Here is a 24,792-nt window from a genome sequence, read left to right as displayed (position 1 = left end):
TCAGAGAATCCGTGACAAATGCTGTCCCAGAGTCATTCAGGTCAGGACCAGGACTTAAACTCTGTATTTTGGGACTGTCCTGCCCAGTTCAGGATAGGTGGTCACCCTATTGCTGCTATACATTTAATAATATCCTGTGGTTGGGACAGGAACAAGTGCTGTGTTCTTGGCTGAAGAGAAGACTGGAGATACTTGGCGAACTTGTTTTTAATAGGTGATTGAGGATGTATTTTGCTTTTTCAATTATTTATTTACTTTTTTGCTTCTCAGGCTGCTATTTAATCAGCGAGAGGAAGAAAGATAAAACTACTACAGTCATAGATTAAGAGGGGGTTAATATGTATGCGTTGACTATGTGCCAAGAGATTGCCATGCTTGTGCTTTCTATTGACTGCTTTATCTGATTGACTAGTCGAGAATTGTTCTTCAGAGGAATCATTCACTGACCATTTTAGGCAATCCTGTCTCAGCAAGTGTTTGCTATCCAACTCCTTCAGGTATTAAAGAACATATTACTACACCTAAGGCTGCGATACGCACAGTTTGTGCACTGATTTAACTACATTATTTTATAAATTGGTCTAGTTAAATCCAAGCAGACCCCATGTGCGGACATTTTTTGGATTGAGTGCCCTGTATAGATTTAATGTAAATCTGTAAAAATATTATTTAAGCTAAATTGATTTTTGATGATCTTAAACAGATTTAAGAGTTTCTATGCCAGGGAGGTTTCACTGATTTAACTATATCGGTGCACACATAGGAATTGTTATTCTGGAACAGAAACCTCAGGGTTGATCTAGCCAGGCATTCTGTCACCAGCAGTGCCCAGCACCAGATGCTTCAGAGGAAGGTGCAAGAAACCCCTGAATGTTTTGGATTACTGTATTTTAATTTATATCTCCCGCTGAATAGTAAGTCAGGTTAAATAGTTTGCTGTTACTCATTCAAGTTCTTTCCATTAAATCTATCTGTGTTTCAGGTTTGTTTTTTTACGGGAGGGTTCACCCTTATTCATCTCATCCTTGCAACAGCAATGTGTGTGCCCTCATGCCTAAAATACTTGATTTTCATTTCCTCCCAGGAGAGCTTATAGCAGTGCTCCTTATTTTGTGCTGAAATGTTGGCTTGCATGGTTTTGAGCAACTATGATCAAATGATGCCTGCTCTGTGTTTTTTGCATTGACTGGGTTTTTAAAGCCCACAGTGATGTGGGCCCTGGCTGTATGCAAAGCCTCTTTCTTGTGTTTCTTTCTGATTGGTTTCTATGCTCACACACCACCTGTCTTTTGGGGATTCAGTGGTACTATAGTATTTTAATCAGCAATTATTCTTTGACTGATGGGCCCTAATGTACGGAATTCACTCTCATAGAATATCAATCTATCTGTCCTTTTCTTCTTTTTAAAAAAGCAAAACCCTTAAATCTTTTTTTCCAATTGTGCATTTTAACATGATTGCCGTTGACCTTATATTTATTACCTTCCTCTCTCAGACCTCATTTAGCACATTTATCTTCTGTTGCAGATGCCCTTTCTTTGCTTAATGACTTTAACTAATAGTGTATTTTATTATTTTAATATATCACATAGGACCTTAAGTTCCCACAGTGGGTGGGAAGTGGAGGATTTACTTTAGAAACGTAGTAGTAGTAATTCCTCTGTAATGACCTGCAGAACATTTTATTCATGCTGCTATAGTAATGTACAGGCAAGTCTTAACATACGTGGGGGTTCTGTTCTGTGGTTATCACGTAAAGTGAAAACCGCGTATACTGAAAATTATATCCCCAAGCCCTTTAAATCCCGCCTGCAGCTCCTGCAGCAGGGCCGGGGCGGCATTTAAAGGGCTTCTCCGGGCTCCCGCCACCGTGGGGAGCCCAGAGGAGCCCTTTAAATGCTGCCCCGGCCCTGCTGCCGGAGCTGCAGGCGGGATTTAAAGGGCTCCACCAGGCTTCCCGCCTCGGTGAGGAGCCCGGAGGAGCCCTTTAAATCCCGCCCGTAGCTTTGGCAGCCGGGCTGGGGCTGGCATTTAAAGGGCCCAGAGCTCCACGGTGGCTGGAGTCTCGGGCCCTTTAGTTCGCCCCAGGGGCTACCAGCAACCTCTGCAGCTGGGAGCCCCCTGGGTGATTTAAAGGCAGGTGCCCCAGGACCTTTAAATCTTGAGGCCACGCCTCTTCCACTTGAGGCCATGCCCCCCGGACTCCGGCCCTTCAGCGGAAAGCTGAAATTGCGCATGTTAAATGTGTGTAAGTTGCAACAGACCTGTATCTGGTTATTTCCAAATGCCCATGTGACCTGTTTAGGAGAGGTCTTTCAAGGCTTGGATTTTCTACAACAATCATGTTGAAGGAAGTGGTTACAGCAGAGTTGTTCCCCAACATAATTAAATGCTATGTGGTCTTGTAGTTGAGATGTAACTTTATTTCCACAGTCTGGCTTTGTCCAAGGCTGTAGCGCAGTTTTTGGACAACCATGGTTTCCAACAACTGATTTCCTTGATTCCCTTGTTTCAAATGAGCCTCTACTGTAGGTTGCCAACCCTCTAGGATTGTCCTGGAGTCTCCAGAAAACATGTGATGAAACCTCCAGGAATACGTCCAACCAAAACTGGCAACCCTATTCTAGTGTGCAGAACCATTTATATGTCTAATCTAGATTTAGTGGGAATCTGGTGTAGACTATATTAACAGTTTACTTTAATAAAATATAATTTAAAAATAAAAGTAACTGCTACAGTGAACTGTAAGAATATTCAGCAGGTGACCACAAGGTGGAGTTTCTAAAAAATTTTCAATCAAGGCCTTGATAATTTTTTTGCTCTAATTCTAGAATTAATTTGAATATTGTTTAAAAAACATTTCATATTAATGCTGAAACAAAACTTGTGTTTAAAAAAAAGCACTCGTTCTCTGTAACTCTCACCAACTAATTTCAAAATGCAACAGATTGTACCAGCTTCAAGATTAGTTTAAACTGGGTGAAATTGTCAAACCTGGATGCCTAAAATAAGACTTCTAAATTTGTGTTTAAATAGCTAAATAAAATGAGGCCTGGTTTTCTGAGGTGAGGATCCCCAGTGCCTCCTCTTGACTTCATTGGGATTTGTGGGTATTCAGCACCTCTGAAAATGAAGCCACTTCTGTTTGGGAGATTAATATGTATTTGGAAGCCTGATTTTAGCCCTCCAGATTTGAACATTTTAGCCATATGTTAAACAAAGTTGTTCCAGTATTGAACTTTGCAGGTTTCAACTTTGCACTTTGCTCCCTGTAAACCTCCCTACTCTTTTCTCCCACCCCAGGACTCCATGTTGGCATTGATCTCCCCCCACCCCTGCTGTTTTTAATCTCCTGTGCAATAAGCCCTCAAATGCTTTAAAATCCAGGTTGAACTGATTCACTTTACTCTTGTCAGTGTTTGGTCGCAGTTTCAAAGTACTCTTAATGGTAAAAATGATTTTAAGTATATTTTTGTTTTTTAAAACTACAAATCTTCTTATGAGAAACTAGTGCATTCAAAATCAGTCTCTGGGTGTGACATGCAATAATGTGGGAGCTGCGCCTGCTAGGGTTAAAGTTGTTAATAAATATCTCCAAAATTATGAGCATTCTTGTTGATGTAATTAAAGATGTGGTACTCAAACCCAGAGAAAAGTATAAGGGAAATATTATTGCTTCTGTTGTATGAAATATGTAAATGAAGAAAATAAACAAGAAAAGTGGTTCTATTTCCAGCTTTTATGAAGACATTACAAATAATGAAATATTAAAAATAAAAAAGGGAAAATGCCTCTTTTAGCTCATTTTTCTATATATGGAAAAATAACATTTTGAATACGTTGAAATGCTTTGATTGGTGGACAATGGAAAAATTAAAAATAATAAGTTATAATACATGAGATATTTCAGTCTTAAATTCATGTGCTACATGGCAATCTAATGTTGCAGTTCTTTGACATAAATTTGATTGCTTTTATTCGTAGATGAACCTGGCATTGTATAGTAAAAGTAGCAATAATTTGCACCTATTAAAAGCTTTGCAAAAATTAAACTTTACAGCACATATTTGAGGCATGTAAGTGTTTTACTCACTTTTCAGCTGCATATATTGAGGCAAAAGTGACTAGTTGAATTCTAGTCTCAGTTCTGCTATTAATTCCTGAGAAGCCAAGACCCTAATTGTGCTCTCCCTGTCACTGTTGTCAATATTATTTAATTCCAATAAAGTCAGTGGCATCACTCAGGATTTCTACTGGTATGAGAGCAGTATTTGGCTCCAAACCTAGTCCCTGTACTACTGTCACTCTTTCTTAGTAAACATACATAGTACAACCCCATTTAACCGAGTCTTGTTTTTTTTTTTAAAAAGCTTAATTATTTCCCCCAGGATTTTCAAATATAGTCACTTGGCATATTTTCACTGCACTCTGAAACAAACAACTCCCATGATTCTGTCCTCCCACCTCAGAATACTAGTAACTCTCACCTGAAGTCAGTGAGAGTTAACATCCAGCAAGCAAATAGGATCTTGGAACTGTGCACCCAGAAGGGCTGATTCGGAACTCTCGTACACTAGTTTTATACCAGTGTAATTCAGAAGACTTCAGTGGACTCACTACTGATTTACACTAGTGTAAATGAGATCAGGTCCAGAGTTCAGCCTCCACAAAACTCGTGGCCAGTTAAACTAGTTTATAAACAACAGGCTATCTTCATTAATATGAAACCTTTTGAACAAATGGGGTTGTAGTGTATAAAGCAAGATGATGAACACTGATTGTCTTTTTGTTGTGTACCAGTGGAAATGGAAAGTTCAATAGATGAACACAGGATGGATCATCTGAAACAGCCTTTAATATATTGCTCAGTGAATTTGTTCATTGAGTGCTGGCTCTCTTATTTAGACTAGTAGAATAGTGGTTCTCAACCAGGGGTACACGTATTCCTGGGGGTATGCAGAGGTCTTCCAGGGAGTACACCAACTCAACTAGATATTTGCCTAATTTTACAACCGGCTACATAAAAAGCACTAACGAAGTCAGTACAAACTAAAATTTCATACCATGACTTGTTTATACTTCTCTATGTATTATACACTGAAATGTAAGTACAATATTTATATTCCAGTCAATTTATTTTATAATTATATGGTAAAAATGAGTTTGGTTCTCAAATGGAAAGTATGGAAGCTAGTGATTTCATCAATTAGCCAACACAAATCAGTCTAAAAACCAGTTGTAGTAATAACATAAGCAGATGCAGAGGTGAACAATTTTGTTAGTTTATTGATTTGACATAATTGGCTCTTCTGAAAGCAGAGAGGCTACAAACCATAAATCAACTCAAAAATACTAAACTCTGGGAGAAAATAATACTGTTAATAATAGCACTTTTCTTGTGCTGACTTTCTAATGTACAGCGTATGCAAATAGAAATTTATACAGTACAGTTTAATCATTGAAAGAGGTTTACATTTAAATGGTGATAGACATATCATTTTTTTGAAATAATTTAATAAATTCTTTGCAAATTTTTTTACATCAGCAGGCTCCTTTTATCTGCATATATACAGTACTTTACCAATATTAATTCAAATGCAAAACAGATCGGCTCATATTTACAAAGCAATCAGAAACCTTCAGGCATTGAAATGGAAAGGCCCCACTTTTGATTTACTGGTGTTTGCTATGTTTTGAGAACTTGTCATATCAAGGATTTGTTCATAAAACTCCTTATATTTTCACTATCCCATATTTAATTTTCCCTCAAGGACAGTTTCTAATGTACGTGCTCATATATTTTTATCTGTGTATAACCACTACAAAGTTGTTGCTCATTTGGATGTTTACTTCAATGTTTATTTTTTAAACATCACTACTGATCTAATATTCAAGGAGAGTGCATGCGAATACAGTTGCAGGTCATAGTGTCTATTGAGCAGCCAAAAGATCACGCTCACTATTGAAAATAACAACCCAGTCTAATCCAGAAACAAAAATGAGGGGGGTGGGGAGGGGAATCAATTGATGATCTCCTCATATTTAAAATATTTCTGAGGATATGTGCAAAAATACTTAACTTCAGGTGCACTAACATACACAAACTAGGACTTTAAAACAGTCTTCAGATTTGTAGAGTATGTTGAAGAAAACTGATTAGATCTCCCCCCCCCCCCCCATACAAACATCTTCCATTGTACTGGACAGCACTGAATTACAATGTCAAATCATTCCAATAAAACTGAAATGTCATAAAAAGACAACAAAACAGAAGCTAGTGAAGCTAAAATACAGTGAATGGTACCATGGATAAAGTGTGAGGCCCCACGTGAAAGAGTAGAAGAGCAAAATGAAACATGAAAATAAAATTTTCTAGTACATTAAAAGTGACAAGAAATTATAATCTGAAGAGAGGTTATAAAAGACCAATAGTGTGAAGCAGGGAATTTCATGTAAGTGGAAAAGGACAGAAATTAATGTGGCATTTTATACTTTGCAAATGAAAAGGCTGCATGTTTGTGAAAATTAGGGATAAGATTATGTGTAGGGTGACCGGATAGCAACTGTGAAAAAACGAAACAGGGGGTGGGGGATAATAGGCATCTATATAAGAGAGAGTCCCAAAAAACAGGACTGTCCCTATAAAAATGGGACATCTGGTCACCCTAATTATGTGAGCAAGGAAAGTAAATAGTGAGAGTTAAAATTGACAATGCAGCTAAATCTCTAAGACAGGTATAACATTCTGGAGGTGTGTTTTAAAGAGGCAATCAGTCTGGCGTGACTCTATAGTCACACCAGGTAAAGCCAGTTTCCTTCCTTCTAGAAGTTCAGTTTCCCTGGATGCTGGACTGCACTTCAGTAACAACTTTTACAGGACAGAAATGCTGGGTTTAATGTTTCCCTTCAAGAAATGGATTTCCTTTTGGTAAGAAGAAGAGAGTTTATTCTGCTAGATGGGTATAAGAGAAGTTTTATTATCTGTTTACTTGTGGGTGGGAATTAAAGAAGGCTATCCTGCAATTGTTACAAGTACTCAGAGTAGCCAAGGAAACAGATGATTTCTAAAAATGCCCATACAGAGCCAGGTTAAAGCACAGACACTATAGGCCCTGGCAAACTGAGTACAACTGGTGCTGTGAAGTATCTCTTAGTCTGCAGACTGCCTGAAACAACAGCTCTGAGAGGTACGAGGTGCTCCGTTCATTTCAATGTGATGTTAACTCCAAAACGTATTGTTCTGGGAAGCCTTACCACCAGAAGCAGAAAGTGCAGTGGACCTGGTGTACACATCCACCTACCCACCCAAGCTGAAACATCTCAGATGCTAGGTTAAGTACTAGTGCCCACTGTTTAAAAAAAAAAAAAAAGAGAGAGAGAGAGAACATCTGCTGCCACCCTTACTACTTTTGAGAGGTGGGGGTGTGCATGTCTGTTGCCTCTCCTGTCTCTGGGAAGCAAGGGAGGCTCCCCTGCCACAAGTACTCCAACCAGGGATGGGACTCCGGGGTCGAGCCACTAAGAGTCTTGTGGCCTGGCACACCTTGTCCCCCAAATTGCCTCCATCTTTTTCTGTGCCCATAACACCGTGCCGTTGTTTAAAAGAGATCTACAGCAAATTAATGGAATAAAGTTTAATGACTTTAGAAATGCTGCAAAGAAAGTTAGCAGTTTCTCAAGCAACTAGTCAGGACTCTTTAGGACAAGTAGCACTTGATTGAACAGAGCCAGCAAGCTCTTGGGAAAGAGCATCTCATATTGAATTAAGCTTGAGCTGTGAGAGGATGCAGTTGCTATGGCAAAAAGAAAGATGCATTTGTGTCCCTATGCCAGTGTTTTCAGATAAATTATTTGAGAGAGTTCCACTTCAGAAATAAGTTTCAAGAAGATGAGATAGTGGAGCATGAAGAGACTTGGCAACATAGCAAAAATTATTTAGAGGAGGAGATAAATGCTTGTTAATTGGCGCTTTCCATCCTAAAAAGAAGCTGCTAATGAGGTAATGCAGAGCTCATTTTTAAATCTCTCTACCCTTTCATTATTTACATTTAAAATAAAGGCAAGGATTTTTGATGCTATGACACTGAGAGGCTCCATAATACTGGAAAACATAAAGGCAGATACTGAACATGTGCAAAATTTAACGGCTGTCTGATATGCTGGTCAGAAAAGAGATTTGAGAGATTACTGTTACAGTATTCTGTTTATTACAGTAGATTATATTTAGTGAGATTCAAAGCACATGATATATGAAGAGCATAAATGATCATATGGCTTGAAGGGGTGTATTGGCTCAAAATTAGGTGAAATGTAAATCAGACACAGTAACAGGGAAAGGTCAGACTCATTCCCATCAGCTGGTAGGAGGGAGATATTTGTGAGCTAACCAACACCAAACCTATGAAAGGGATCAATATGATTGAGTTGAATAGTCCTTCAAGTGGTTTAATATATAGGGAATTAAGAGTAAAATTATTTTGAGCAAAGTTTTAATTAAAATATGCAATTATTAAAAATATAGAGCAAGATACCAAAAAGAACAGTAGTGGATAATCAACATGTTCATGGGAGAGCTGAATAAATTACTACCCAGAGAGGAGAAGTAGAGACAGGTGTGTGGAGAATTGAGTGGAAGTACTGAAGGGGAGGAGGGAAAAGAAGTGGTAAATGGATTGTGAGCTCACTCTTCCTGGTTCATATAGTTTGTAATCTATACAGAAACAGAAAAAAACCAGAGACAGAGAGTATGGTGAAATGGTACTATTAATAACTAAAAGGGTTTTTAAGTTATTTTTTCTCCTTATTTCTTCTGCAGCAGAATCTGCTAACCTACACCGTGGTAAACTGTAAATATACATGCGTCTGATGAAGTGGGTATTCACCCACGAAAGCTTATGCTCCAATACGTCTGTTAGTCTGTAAGGTGCCACAGGACTCTTTGTTGCTTTTTGTAAATACACACTAATGTGGAATTTTAATTTTGCAATTTAGCAGAATTCCATTGGTTTAGAAGTTACTGTGTTGAGACAGGGCCAGTGAAGATGATGCCATGTTCCCCACAAGCCAGTAGAAGAGTACCAGTTCATCTTCTGGCTTCTCTGCTGTCTGTGCCCAAAGGGCACTTATAGTTAACTATTGGATCAGATGCTCTCCCTGAACGTTTCCTAGCCCCAAAACCTCTCTAATTTGCAATCCCCTGTTTGTGTAGATCAGTGAGGTTCCACTGTTTCTATTTGCATTATCTCTGTTTGCCAAATTTTACAGTTGAGAGAGTATTTGAAAATCTGCACTGAATTTCTTCATCACTATTGTAAATTTAAAAAATTCAATTGATACAGTGCATTCTGGAGTCACGCTGCAAAGAGTTCCACGAAATATTAAGCAAATAACTAGTGCTGGTTTGAATTCATAAGTATCCATTTTAAATATTACTCCTATTATGGATTATTTTCCTTATTTCTTTTATGTATAACTTGGCTGATTCTATATTAAATAAAATACAGATTATTCTTGCTTATGTAAACAAAGCAATTTCAACTGGTTAAATTTAGAAGCTAAAAATGTGTTTAATAATACTAGAAACTATAGAATTTTTCTTTTCATTCTGCATCATTTTACATTTCCTGTCACTTCAAGTGCTTGAATTTTGGTACTTAAAAAGTAAGATAGTGATAACTAAACCTATCTTAAGAAAGACTACTCATAGTCTGACACATTTTAAAGGAAGCAACACATTGTTCTGTTCAAGGAAAATAGTAACTTATGAGCCTTACAAAGGGCTCCAGTCCTCGCCCATTTTGAAACAATACCTACATTGAAAGCTTCCCCCCTTCCACAGGTTTAACAATGTCCCATGATTAAAGAGACTTCAATTTATTACTGTCACAAGCATATCCCTTAAAAATGAAAAATGTTCATTAGAAACATATTTATTTGTTTAAAATAATTCACTCTAGTTACATGAACTTTTATGGACCATAACACTTAGCCAAACATTCTTCAACCATGTACATTTTACTTTCACTCTAACTTCATGGACCATTGTATCCTTCATTTTAATATGCAGAGCAAATGTCGCTTCATTCCCTTAAAATAGTTAATAAATATTTCTGAATCATTGAAATGTTTTTATGATACGCAGAGAGCAATGAAGACTTAAATGTATGTTTGTTAATTGTTACAGCTAGGAAAATTTGATTTGTCAAAGATATTAAAATGTAGCTAAGTCTGCATAAGAATATCCTTTCTTAGAATTGCATTTTAAGTTCCTCTTCCCTTCTCTGGGGAAGGGAGAGGAAGCAAATTAATTAAATACTAAAGTAACTCATAATTAACACTTCACTATTAAAACTTATATAGTTGAACAGTCTGATCTTTAACAGAGATCATCTTCATTGAAAAGATGCTGTCTTCACCACCACCAAGAATATCTCTACTTTTAAAATTAAAACAATTGTGTTCCTTTATATGGAGAGTAAAATACTACTTTTTCCTGTATAAGATAACAAAGTGCTGTGTATTCAATCAAGGCTTCATTTAACCCCTTAGTGATTTCTTCAGACAGGATTATTAGAACTGTGAAGACAAAGCTTATGCTTTTTAACTGACTCAGTGCATTGAAAATACTGGAAAACACAGGTATTATAACATGTAGACAGACGCTTAAGAGGTTTTTTGCAACCATTTTTACTATCTGTAGGTTTAAACTGTAAATCATTTAGTTATAATGGAAGCTCTTTTCAAGCCTCCTTGCTTGGTGCTCCCATAAAAATGATCTTTAAGAATCAACAAAATATTGTCACATACTGAGTACAGTATACAAAGTACTGCAGTAATTGAGCACCATGAGATTCTTTCATACCTACGTCATAACTTGCTGTACTACTGTGCGTTCATGAGAACATCCTTGATTTCCACAGTGTATTCTTTTAAGCAGCCGTTGTAATTTGTGGGGAAAGTTTTTGTTAATATATCGGTAGAGTAGAGGCATTACAAAACTACTTGAGAAAGCCAACAATTTTGATAAATCCTTCATAAAACGTAATATTCGGATGTAATTCTCATCTGTAAGTTTTCCTTGCACATTAATAAATGTGTTTACCAAAAGAGTTACATAGTAGGGTGTCCATAATGTAAACTGTGTACAGACTGTAGCAATCAAAAGCCTGTGCACTGAAGGATCTAATCTTCCAGTGTCTTGGTCCAGTGGTGTAGCCTCATGACGTATTCGCAAAATTAACACAAATGCATACAGTACAGCAAGAGCTGGTACGACATACCCAATAAAAACCATAATGGCATCTGCTGCTTCTTTGTTTTGCATCTTGGAACATTCAATTATTTTAGTGGATACATGATTGCAGACGTAGAATAAGAGAGATGAAAAACTTGTAAGCATAGCTCCTCCCCAGATGAACCCACAGACGTGTTTTGTGTTGTACACGCTTGACATATAAGTTCTTGGTAAAGCACGTTCAATGTAGTAGTCCAGGCTGAGCAATGTAGTAGAGTACATGATAACTAAAGATGAAACATTGAATAAAATGAGTAATGTAATATAAACTTCATTGTTAATATTCCAGATGACCCATTTTGTATTAGCAGGTCCTAGAAGGTACATTGGTGCCATCGCACTGATGATGAGGCCAGCAATTGCAATATTGACAAAATAAACATCCGGCATTGTCATAGTTGCTTTGTTACAAAGATTAACTAGGACAAGCAGGGCATTGTAACAAAGGCCAACTGGAAAACAGATGATGAGGTAGAGTAGGGAAAAGATGAAAAGAACCAGATGGAAGTCATGGCAGAGATGCTGGTTCTCGCTGTTCTTGGTACCATTGAAAGCTTCACAGTGCCACATAGTGATCTTAACTTTTGTATCTTCTCTTCTGGTTACCAGCTTTTCTGAAGGGAGAGAAATAGCAAAAGTAAATAAATTGTTCGTGTTTTAAATTCTAAATAAAATAGAATCCAAGCATGAAGAAAACATCTCAGACACTACACATGATCATTTTATGTGCTATAAATGGCTAAAATGCCTGGGCTTTTGTTAGTCTAGAAGAAAATTGTTTATGGCCCAAAATTATGTTTTGAAGAATTTTAGTACATGTGCTGAATTCTTAATAATAATACAATGAAATAATGAATAGTTTGTTATAGGGCACACAACAGAAGTTAACACACAAGCTATGCCTCTCAGAAATAAGCTCCAACAGATATAGTACAATGCATTTGACTACTATTACGCAGCACCCTTAATAAACAAACACAGTACAGAGGGAACTGTATTGTCTCCAGAAATAAGCTGGAGAAAAATGGAAGGTTTTAAGATGAATTTTAAAAAGTAGAAGTGACATAGAGAATGGACTGTAGAATTCTGTATGGTGGAGTCAGCATAAATAAGAGAGTGATTTCCCCAGCAGAGAATGGTAAGAAGGGAACAGCCATGAGGCCAAGATAGATCAGACTGGGAGGTGGGAACAGGTGGCTATAAGGCCAGTGGCAAGGTGTCCCGCAACTTGAAAGACATCTCTGAGATGCATGTTTCAAGTCTCTACTTTTCCTAACTCAGAGAGAATGTACATAGAAGATCCTTATTATTTCCAGCATAAAGAAAATACTGAAGTCAGCACTTCAAATAAAATCAAGAAATGTGTACATTGAACTAAATACACATTGTAATGTTATGAGAGCCGGGTATTAGGACAGTCTCATTTCATTCCAGAACAGTAAGAATTATTCACCCTTCCTCTTCCTGAATTGCTTGAACTCTTTAAAGGGAACCCTGATCTTTAAACTCTTTAAAAACCCCGTACACAAGAGTTTGTCCAGCTACTCCATGCTTAATAAACATAAGAATAACTTTTCTACTAAAACCAGTTTTAATCTAAAACAAACTGAAACAGAAGCTCTGAGTTTGCGAAAGTATGGAAATAATCTCCCTCTAACATTGTAAAAATGAAAATATCCATGGCTGTGGTATCAGCACTGGTATTCCCACAGTACTATATTGTACCATCAGTTTTTAAGCAGAACTCCCCATTGAAGTAAATGAGGAGGTCTGTTTAAAGATCGCTGACATCTGTCCCCCAGTGTTGATCTGTATGGGGGTGATCTTATATGTCAAACGCACAGAGGGATAGTTAGATACTCAGCATTAGTTTAAATTCTTTGTTTTTAATATATTAGGGAGAGAGTGTGAGCACACATAAGCACACGTTCTAAAAAGAAATAAAAGAGAGACAAGATTAATCAAATGTGTAATAAAGATTTCACAGTTGAAATGAATGTCACTAGACAGCATGTTTAATTGAATGAACTACCTTGGATTGAATTACACAATATGAGTTTTGTAAACACAATGGGGCCACATTTGGCTCTCAGCTTCACAGGTGTAATTCAGTTGAAGTGTCAAAGGAGTTGCACAGAATTTGACTCTGAGTCTGTAAGGTTTAATCCCCATACCTATTGCTGCTGGTTAGTGGGTGCGTTTGTATTTCCAATTACCTGTATCCATCATGCTCCTGCAGCAAGAATCAATCCAAAAATAAAATCTTTTGAATTGGGAAAATGAATCTCTTAACTCACTTTTAAGAACGGACTTTTCTCAGAAAAACTTTTTTTTTTCCCCAGCAGAAGAACAAAGTAAACGTTTAATAATTGTTTAATCCTGGTTTTCCTTCATTGTTTTAAAGTAGTCTTATTTTCCTAGCTGATTGTATTTTTTCCTTTAGTGTGTTCATAAGCTACAGCATTACAATGGTACACAGTATCTTAGTTTTGTTTAAGTTGTCTCTTAAAGCTTGATATTATCCTTGAAAATCTAAAGCAGTCTAGTTTCTTGTACAGGCAGTGTACACTATTTTAAATATGTTGAAAATACTGTTATTGATAGCAACCACAAGTCAACTCATTACATTTTCAGTGAGTAGGTTCAACTAATTTTGCAGACTGAGAGCTAGACACTGCAAATGGATCCACCCAAGTCTACCCCCGCCCTCACGTGGAGCCCCAAGGACTGCAGTGGAGCTATGTATAGACACAGGTTTTCCCAGGGAAATCCATTTTGTAGTACCTAACCCTAAGTGGCCAATAGTCATTACCCCAGACTAAATTACATCAGACACAAAATACTTCCCTTTCTATTGTCTCATAGTGAAAAGACTGCCATTTTTATCTGTGCATTTAATGTTTGGTTCTGCAAATGTTTAAAGATTAACACCATTATGTTTATATCATTTAAATTAAGTTAAATTTAATGCCATACTTATATCATAGGAACTGTAGACGATTTTTTTTTTGGTCCAGTAATTTTCTTGTGAAATTACAGAACTCTCATTAGAAATGAACATAAATGAAGTGATTCTAAACTCCATAATAAACATACTTTCTGGGGAAATATATAGTTAAAAGGTGTCTAAAATACTAGAGAAACTGCTTTTTTGAAACAAAAGCACCTGGTTTTTAAGCATGTTTATTATTCACATGAGAAACTACTGTACTTATTGGATATATAACTATATAGTGTCCAATCCTCCATTCCTTATTCAGCCGAACCTCCTGATCATTTCAAAAGGAGTTTTGCCTGAGTAAAGACTGTAGGATTGGGTCTTTAGGATGCTTGAAATTGAGTTGTCTCACTTGATAAATCTGAAGCAGTTATTGTTCAGTTTTAGATCAAGTCTCATGTATAAATAAATGCTGTAGTTCCCCCATACATAGTATTTTGACTGTCTTCCCCAAATGCCCTCCTCTCCAGCTTCCCTTTTTTACACTAGTATTCTATTTAAATTTATTACCCAGTTCTGATTTTATAAATCAACTCCTTGCCCACTACTCCTAAATTTCTGCTTGTCTTTCACTTTCACCTGGCCCTAACTTTATTTCATTAGCTTTGTTGTAAGTCCTTTTAAATTCTTACCTTCAGTTCATGTTGCACACTCCTTTGTACTTCAGGGTCCAAACACAGTTGGTAAGTAACATTTCAGAGGAAGGAAGCAGACTGAAAAGGGCTGTCTTGTTTCTCTGTGAAAACATTGTGATCTCCTATCAGCAGAACGCATATAGCATGGTATTTTCTGTGCGTGTGTGTGCTGCACTTGTTTTTCCTCTAGTAAATTACTCACAAAGTTTCTGCTTCACTTGGCAAGCTACTGTGGCTCCTCCCTTTCTCTGTTTACAGCCATTTTCAAGAAATGAGAAGCCCTGCTCAAAGGGGAGTGGACTGTTGGATTAAACTCCTGGAGCACTCCGGTTTGTTTGGTGTTCCGACAGTTGCATTTGTGTTTTTTCTCCCCTACTTCTTTTTCATTAAATGGAAGATTTAACTTGTTTGGCAGCAATTGTTCAAGGAGGTATGCAGTGTTTGACTTTGGAAACTATAATTGAGAAATTCAGTTTAAGGTTTTATTTTTGTAGGAGATGCATCCTAGATAGTAGAGCATATCTAAATACAGATTACAAGATACTGAAGTGTCCCTGCTGCTTACATAAGAACTAGTATATATTATGAGTTGTTAAAAACAAATTCAGAAAATTTACTTTGTGTAGAGATTGAAAATATAAAAGGCATTGTAGTGAATTGTTAATGTATATTCATGAATATATAACTGCATGTTGCAATGGGTTTTGTGCAGGCATTTATATTCTAATTTAAAAAATGATGAAATGGAAAAAATTAATGTTCTCTAAGCACTTTTAATTCACTTCCCAGGTGTGTGTGTGTACAGACAAGATGGGTGAGGTAAAATTTTGTTGGTTCCCCTTCTGTTGTTAAGAGAAACAAGCTTGTGTATGAATGGACAGACAGACACAGATTTTCCTTAAAACTGAGCATTTCTGAGAGCTTGAACTATGCTGGCTGAACTATGGTTTGGCAATTTATTTTGTACTTTTCATTTTTACTCTAGCTGTTCTTTTGTTTTTATAGTCTGAACGGCTTCTATATAAATAGTTTTCCCAGATGAAGCAAATTAGAAGGATTTATTGGAAAAAAGAAGCTATTACCTGATTTTTTTCAATGTACATTTTAATTGACAGTATCAACCAAAAGCAAAATATTGCTTTACTTTTTGCCTTCACTTACTTTATAGCTGTGCTGCAGATGCTTTAGTTTCCCTCATTGTTATTAGGGATTTATTCATCTGTATAGATCCCTCTCTAAGCTAGATAGATAAACAGGGTTTCAGACAGTGATATTTTAAATTTTGATTATTTTTCATTTGACTTAAAAAAAAATAAAGCTTCCTCCATGAGACACTGGAATTTTTGCTGTGTAAACTCAGCAAACCTTTTGTCTAGAAAATAGTCTTTTGCTTAAACTATAGATTTATCATATATGTGTGAAATAGCTAAGTAAACCAGGCTGTATGAGCTTTGATAACTCATATTCACAAGTTAAAAATATTGACTGTCAATCACATCTAACCAGTAAATTAATCATGTGTACTTTTAGGTCTAGGTCACATTACTACCTGATCCTGCATTGTTTGGAGGTCTCTAAACTCCTGTTGGCTTTATAGGGATTGGAAAGCACAATATTGTATAATGGGAGTGAAGGTGCACAGCACCTTACTGGGCTGTATAGAATTTCTTCAGATCAGGCTTGAGATAACTGGAAAAGAATTGTCAGAAGTGTTGCAATGATACTGTAACCCTAGCTTGATAGTTAATCAAGCGTTTTTGTATAGTACTTTGAGAATGTAAGTGCTAAGTATTATTGATTGTAATTATGGTGCTTTCCCCCCAGAATTACCAGTCACTAGTCCAGTGGTTCCCAAACATTTCATGCTGCACCCCTCTTTGAGCTGAAGAGGGTGATGGGGTTGACTGCTGTCCCGAGGGGTGGGAGTCCCAGGTGAGGGAGTTGCAGAGCAAGCATGTCCCAGGCTCGCCCCTCAGAGGCCACTCACTCAAATTTGGTGGAGCCAACTCCTCTCGGGGTGGCTGGGCGAAACCTGAGCAGCGCTGCAACTCCTGTGCACCAAGGGCCAGAGAGGGAGCCGAGCTCAGCCAGTCACATGGGACAGGAGCTGCTTCAACTGGAACAGCAGTTTGTTGGTCAAAGTGGGACAGTCTCCTGATTTTCCTGGCACCCTTTCATAACCTCTGCTGGGGGCATGACCCACAGTTGGAAAACGCTGCACTAGTCACTTTTACTTTTGAAAATAAAAGTTTTACTCCTAAAGGAGAGAAGACAGTGATTACCTTGGGTGCCACTATCGCCAAGCTGATAACCAGGAATCTCTTGAATATTTATTTTATGCTTATACCATAGAGATTAACAGAATAATAGTTGGATGGATGTATAAGAAGGAACGGCTTAAAACTATATGGAAATATCTATATCCAGTAAAACACTTTGTAACAGTAAGGGCAATGAGGCCTAGAACAGGGGTGGGCAAACTTTTTGGCCTGAGGGCCACACTGGGGTTGCAAAACTGCCTCTCCAAACAGCCTGGCTGCCACCCTCTATTCGCCCCCTCCCACTTCACGCACCCTGACTGCCCCCCTCAGAAACCTCGACCCATCCAACCCCCCCTGCTCCTTGTCCCCTAACCGCCCCCTCCTGGGACCCCCACCCCTAACCACCCCCTGTAATCTCACCCCCATCCAACCCCCCTACTCCCAGTCCCCTGACTGCCCCAACCCCTATCCACACCCCCGCCCCCTGACAGACCTCCGGGACTCCCACGCTTATCCAACCCCCTCTGTCCCTTAACCGCTCCCCCCCCCCCAACCTCTGACCTATCCAACTGCCCCTGTCCCCTAACTGCCCCCCCCAGAGACTCCCCCTTTATCCAACCCCCCGGCCCCGGTCCCCTTACTATGCCACTCAGAGCAGCATGTCTGGCAGCCGCGCCACCTGGCCGGAGCTAGATACGCTGCCCCTCTCCTCGGCAGGAGCACGCAACCTCGCCGCCCAGAACGCTGCCCGCGTAGCGGCGTGGCTGCAGGGGATGGGGGAGAGCAGGAGAGGGGCCGGGGGCTAGCCGCCCTGGTCGGGAGCTCAAGGGCCGGGCAGGATGGTCCTGCGGGCCAGATGTGGCCCGTGGGCCATAGTTTGCCCACCTCTGCCCTAGAAGCACAGATAAAATGCCTTTAGCATTAGTGCAGAGGGAAATGCTGCTTGATGCAGGGTGTTGGGCTCTTCCAACCCTGTCATTTATGATTATATGGTGCAGCTGATGACCAGTTTGACTGGTGAGGTACTTGTAATTGTTTGTATGATATAAGACTGGTGGTGTAAGGTAGTGAATTGAGTGCAGTATGAGAGAAGCAAAGAACAAGTGACTCATTCACAAAATACAATTGAATCTAACAACAGGTTTAAAAAATACAAGCGAAAAAGCCAGAGTTGGCCACAAGGTGGACCAGACTAATTTCTCCAAAGCTCTTGCAATCATAACTTATTTTGGCCCAATCTTTTGAAATGCTGAGTGCCTTCAATTCACTGGTAAGATCTCATTTGGAATAATGTGTACAATTTTGGTCAGCCATGTTCAAGAAAGACACAATTAAATTGGAACGGGTGCAGAGAAGAGCTAGTAGGATTTAGGGGAAGAGGATGGCCTAGTAAATAGTAAATTTAGGGGAAGAGGATGGCCTATCCTACGAGAGGAGACTGGAAGATCTTGGTTTGTTTAATCTAGCAACATTAAGGCTGAGCGGGGATGTGATTGCTCTCTATAAATACATTGGGGGGGGGGGAGATGGGAAATACCATGGGAGAATAAAGAGCAGTTTAAGCTAAAGGACAATGTTGGCACAAGAACAAATGGATATAAACTGTCCATGAAGAAATTCCGTTTGGAATTAGAAGACGGTTTTTAACCATCAGAGGAGTACGGTTCTGGAACAGCCTCCCAATAGGAGTTGTGGAGGCAAACAACTTTACTAATTTAAAGAGACAGTTAGACAAATTTATGAGTGTGATTGTATGACGGAGTTGCTTGTGATGGTAGGGGGTAGGACTCAGTAGGCCAGGGGCTCACTTCCAGTTTGTTTTATGTTCCTAAATGCTCACGATTCAAGGTTACGGCTAGCCACCTGCAGGGGTCAGGAAGAGATTCCCACTTCCCCCACCAAGCATGCATGTTTGTTTTTAAACCTCCTTCCTCTGAAGCATCAGGGTTGGCCACCGCTGGAGATGGGACCTGGGTCAGGATGGACCAGGGCTCTGAGGTAGCAGCAAGCATTCTCTTTGGCTGGTTCTTGCTCACATGCTCAGTGTCTGATAGCCAAATGTGTAATCGGGAAAGAATTTTCTGCTAGGTCAGATTAGCAGTTACCTTGGGTTTGGGGTGTTTTTTTTTATCTTCCTTTGCAGCATGAGGGTGTGGGTCACTTGCCAGGATTATCTGGATATATCTCACTTAATCATTTCCCAGCCATTATGGGGCCCTCAGATACTGGTGCACCTCAGCCTATACGACGAAAGGAGACTGGAAGAGCTTGGTTTGTTTAATGTAGCAAAATTAAGGCTGCGAATCGGGGGATGTGATTGCTCTCTATAAATACACTGCGGGGGAGATGGGAAATACCATGGGAGGGTGAAGAGCTGTTTAAGCTGTTGCAGAGACTAGTCTAGTCTCCTGTGGGCTGTAATACATTGATCTAAAATCTGTTGTTGTGTTTCGTGTGTAGGTGCTGGGGGGTGTTGGTGGTATGTGATATACAGAAGGTCAAACTAGGTGATCTGGTGGTCCCCTTCTGGCTGTAAACTATGAGACCGACTCCGTGACACTTATTTATGTAACACTGCAGCATATCTGACTCCAAAAGGAAAAGTATCTCAGAGTTTGTTTGTTTTATTCAGAAATGAATACCCATCAGAGCAGTGGCTCTCAAACTTTTGTACTGGTGACCCCTTTCACATAGCAAGCCTCTCATTACAACCCCCTTTATAAATTAAAACCACCTTTTTATATATTTACCGCCACTATAAATGCTGGAGGCGAAGTGGGGTTTGGGGTGGAGGCTGGCAGCTCATGACCCCCTGAGGAGTCCCGACCCCCCAGTTTGAGAACCCCTGCATCAGAGGGTATATTCCCTTTCTTCTTTCTCTCTTGTATTCTTTATTTGGTCTGTTTCTCTTTCCTCTTCCCCTCCCCCACCCCTTTTAAAATAAAATATGAGAACATTCAGATAAGCTCAATAAAATGGAAGATTGCTTACAGGGAGAAAGACAAAAGGATTGATTAGTTTGGAAACCACAATAACAATTGCCAAAGGGCATGTTGCCGATTAAACTGCATTATCTCTGGGACTAACTGACAATGTGGTAGCAAACAGTAATCTGGAAAATCTTGAGAACTAAGCAGGGTTGGCAATTTCCCAGGAAAAACTAGTTTAGGACATGGTGCTGGTAAATATCAGCTTAAACTGGGAAAGGGAAAAATGATTGCATCAGTGCCCAGCAAGTTCTGCAAGCATAGAATGAATCTGTTCAGACTTTGGATACATCCATTCAAAACTGAGGAACAGGCTCAGTCTGTCCTCTACATCAAAGGTGGTCTTCTGCTACAGAATACTGCATGGCCAAATGGACCTGAATTGGTGGTCTACAACCCTTCATGCCTCTGATTGCTTAGTACTTCAGGCCTACAACTCTGCATTACTGTCATTTACACATAATCAGATGTTTTTTTACTTTTATTCATATAATATTGAAAACTGAAATATGAGTCATGACAGTTATAACTTCATTGAGAAAACATCATACCAAAATGTATGCAGACATTCCGATATTCAGTATTATAATTACATATATAACTATGACATCCATTGCAGTTTAACTTTTTATTTTACAATCCTAAATTAATCTAGGAATCTACTGCCTTATGTAACCACAATTTGAATATGTAACTAAAACTTAGTGTGGTGTTCATTAATGAAACAGTTTTTAAAATTGAAAATGCCTTAAACTGTGACTAATTTGTTTTTCCCAAGGCAGTAAAAGCTATGATTTTACCTGGTAAAAAACACCATATCATGCCATCCCTAAAACTAAGCCAGGCCCTAGGCCAAATGCACATTTTGGGAGTTCCTGCCACTTGTGGAGCCCCCAATTTTATTGACCATTGAAGACCAAACCCCTCTGGTTTTTAAATGATATCAGAATAGAACCCCTAAACTGTAGGCGCTCCCATATCTCACTAAGCCAAGGCTCCACAATCCCTTTAGAGCTCTGGGTCAATAAAGACCCAATATTTCATGCATTAAAAACAGAGAAGACAACATGATTGAAAGGATACCATTCTGATCTCTTTCTGACTGCTGAGATCAGATCTTTGGCAGCCCACTCAACTTAAGGGTGCATATAGGAAAGTAGATTTCTGTTAATGGGTTTTACTCAAATGGCCTAGGCTAGGAAAAAAAGTGAGATCCTTACTTAAGAGCTTCTTCCTAAAGGAAGGCACTGCAACCTCTGCTCCTTTTTTTTTTTACAGAAGGGTAAGGGGGAAGTTATGTATTTTGGAACTGAAGGACACAAGTCTGTGTATTTTTGTTTCTTATATATTTCCTTTCAGCAAAGAAACCCATGAGAGGAGAGCAGGGACAGGAAAAAGCCATTAGATATAAACCTGGTGAGATTCCTACATAGCATGCCTTCAGGAGGAGATGGGAGGGCTGTTTGAATTGTCTGGGGATGAGACATTCCAACATTATGGATTCTGGGGAGTTGTGGGGAAAAATCCCAAATCCATGGCGGTTGAAGCCATCCAGTAGGGACATCTGCTCTCCAAATGACTCTGATGGCGATTTATTTATTTACTTACATACTGTTTGTCAATATGGCTCCTGTAGGGGTTATGCTACCATTGACAGCATCCCTTTGCAGCTGCTGCAGAGGTGACTCTGTATGAATTAACTCCATCAAACACCATTATGTTTTATTAACTTGGCCATTGGCTGAGTAGGAGATGGCGTCCCCACCCCCATGCAGGTAATGTGGGGTGGGAAGGAGGCAGGGAGAGCACGGGGGCCCCAGGCTGGGGCAGGGAGGAGACACGTGGGGAGGTCACGTGTCCTACACCCCCAGTATGGTGGGGCACCAGTCATCTGTACCTTTCTGATTTGGATTTAACACTAAAACTCAATGGAGCCTAATGGTCCCTTCTGACCTTAAAGTCTATGATTCTATGTGGGGAGGTGACTGCTCCTCCTCTTCCATTCAGAATGTCTGAGAGGTGTCCCCCCTCCCCCACAAAAAAGAACACACTCCGGACTTGAATACCTCATATGCAACATGTCATTTTTGTGACCTAACAATTTTTTGCAGCAAAACTGGAGATCCTTGGGGTTTATTTTTGTACAAATCTAAAGAAATAACACCAGTAATACAAGTGAAACAAAACCGGTGTTCGTTCAAGTAAGCAATCTCTGCACAGTGAATACAGATACCCATCCAACAAGTGTGAACTTCCTTAGTATGTGGAAATGGAAAAATATTTCTTTTTATTCACAAAGATTTATTGGATTTTATTTTCAAAACTGTCTTAAGGGAAAAAAAAGTATTGTAAAGTATTTGTCACTTCTGTAGTACTTACGGTATTTCCACACTGTATAGTCCAACATAATTTATATCTTAAAGAGTAATAATGACTAGAAGCAGTGTAGAGCAAGAAAACTAAACAAACTTCACATGATGACGACTCACGCAATAGCCTTTCCCAGAATAAGAACATTTGGAACACAAGAAGTGACCATTTAAATGTCAACATTGTTGATTACTTCACTCTTGATCATTTAACAGGAATATCCAGTCATTGCCATTATACTACCATCCCAATCCACCTGCCATGCCTTTTTGGGTGCTGCTTTTTCCCCAGACAAACATTTTCTCCAATGCAGTTACTCGCCGTCAGTCCAAAATTCTGCAGTACATTGAAAACTAAGAAGCTGAGGCAGCATAAAAGGAATGTACTTTGCTATCAAGGTGAATAACAGAAAGGTTGTTGTATATCTTGTAGTGTTCATTTTCATATTTGGGTCAGTAAAAACGTCCATTTTTAAATTTAAATGAACCCACTGCAGAATTTCCTGTATGCTGCACCAGTATGTCACATAAACTGTTTGCTGTGGAGCACTCCATATCTTCAACCTTAAAATACATGCATATGAAATTCAAAGCTGAACATAAATCAAAGTTTCTTTTAATATGAAATACAGTGAACCTATAGACCTAACAAAGAAGCAGAGAAAGATAAGCAACTTAGAAAAGAATTAACTCCTATAATGATGTGTTTAGCAATAACTTCGACAGATTTAGGCCTGTTGATGAATTTGGCTTATTATATGTAATGGAAGTATTTAGTCAAACAATTTACTCTGACTTCTTGAAGATAATGTACCATTTGGGTCATTACGTATTAAAAACCAGAATCTTATTCTATGTATCAGTCATTGGGACCATTTGTTATCTGATTGACATTTAAACTAACACAGTTTTCATCTTGTCTTGCAGACCACAGAATGCCAGTGCATAGAGTAGTTGTGATTGCTTTTAAGAGAAAATATTTTACCTTTTATGAAGCCAAAGCCAAAATAAGAATGGGAATGGGTACATTAAGATCACAAAATACAAAGAAATACTAAGATACTATTTGTGAAAGCACAGAAAGTTACAAGACATTTCAGGATTAAAGCCCTGAAATGTTTTCATTTCATCTGTAAAAGGAAGCTGATGAATCCTGTCCATGTAAAATATACCATTCACACCTTATTTTATGGGGCAGCACGAGTGGCCAGATTTCAGAATCTCCGTCATACTTAAGAGTTACTTGTTGAGCAGGGGATGCAGGTTTGTATAATTTTTTGTGGTGCCCAGAATGGGTCCAAGTCCTGCGTGCCCCACACACACCTGCCTAAGGCTATGGGAGAGAGTTTGAGTGCGGAAGAGGTGTGAGCTCTGGGAGGGAGTTTGGGTGTGGAAGGAGTGTGGGCTCTGGGCTGGGGCAGGGGGTTGGGGTGCAGGAGGGGGTTTGGGGAGCAGGCTCTGGGAGGGAGTTTGGGTGCGGGAGGGGTGAGGACTCTGGGAGGGATTTGGGTGCTGGGTGTGGGCTCTGGGCTGGGGCAGGGGGTTGGGGTGTAGGAGGGGGTGCGGGCTCTGGGAGGGATTTGGGTGCTGGGTGTGGGTTCTGGGCTGGGGCAGGAGGTTGGGGTGCAGGAGGGGGTGCGGGCTCTGGGAGGAGTTTAGGTGCGGGCCCTGGGAGGGACTTTGGGTGAGGGAGTGAGTTTGGGTGCAGGAGAGGGTGCGGGGTTCAGGCTTTGGGAGGGAGTTTGGGTGTGAAAGGGGTCAAGGGTCGGGCTCTGGGAGAGAGTTTGATGCTGGAGGGAGCTCTGGGCTGGGGCAGGCGGTTGGGATGCAGGAGGGGGTGCTGGGGGCAGGGTCTGGGAGGGAGTTTGGGTGTGAGGTGCAGGCTCTGGGCTGGGGCAGGGATTTGGGGTGCGGGAGGGGGTGAGGGTTGCAGCGCTTACTTTGAGCAGTGCGGCTCCCAAAACAACTGGCGCACACACACCCCTCTGGGTGGGGGGCCCAAGAGGTCTCCATGCTCGCTGCTGCCCACGGGCACTGCCCCCTTAGCTCCCATAGGCCACAGCTCCTGGCCAATGAGAGCTGCGGAGTCAGCAATCGGGGCGCTGGACGCTCCCCCCACAACCCAGGGTCCACAGGGACGTGATGTGCCAGCCACTTCCGGGAGTGGCATGGAGCAGGGATGGGCAGGAAGCCGCCTTAGGTCCGCTGTGCTTCTGGCCCATTTAAATCAACATTGCTGCATTAAAGTA

The 24,792-nt window shown here is 39.8% G+C and overlaps 2 protein-coding genes across 12 annotated transcripts in view; one reads left to right on the top strand and one right to left on the bottom strand.

Annotated features, from left to right (window-relative positions):
- The window catches only part of C10H7orf50 (chromosome 10 C7orf50 homolog), a 210,276-nt gene that overhangs the window by 67,988 nt on the left and 117,496 nt on the right, over positions 1–24,792 (top strand). The window lies entirely within an intron of this gene.
- The window catches only part of GPR146 (G protein-coupled receptor 146), a 99,585-nt gene continuing 84,706 nt past the window's right edge, over positions 9,914–24,792 (bottom strand). For 5 of the 7 annotated variants that reach the window (XM_039490114.1, XM_039490116.1, XM_039490115.1 and 2 more), the window contains 2 exons: positions 14,924–15,027; positions 9,914–11,907 (listed from right to left, as the gene is read on the bottom strand). In XM_039490114.1, the coding sequence (XP_039346048.1) occupies positions 10,862–11,863 (1,002 nt within the window). In that variant the 5' untranslated portion in view covers positions 11,864–11,907; positions 14,924–15,027 and the 3' untranslated portion in view covers positions 9,914–10,861. Of the gene's footprint in view, positions 11,908–14,923; positions 15,028–16,087; positions 16,110–24,792 lie in introns of those variants that run through there. The other 2 variants (XM_039490119.1, XM_039490120.1) reach the window with 2 other exon arrangements.

Source organism: Mauremys reevesii, linkage group 10, assembly GCF_016161935.1.
Source record: "Mauremys reevesii isolate NIE-2019 linkage group 10, ASM1616193v1, whole genome shotgun sequence".
NCBI lineage: Eukaryota > Metazoa > Chordata > Testudines > Geoemydidae > Mauremys > Mauremys reevesii.
The sequence above is the reverse complement of the archived record's forward strand: the minus strand, read 5'-3'. Positions and strand labels throughout refer to the sequence as shown.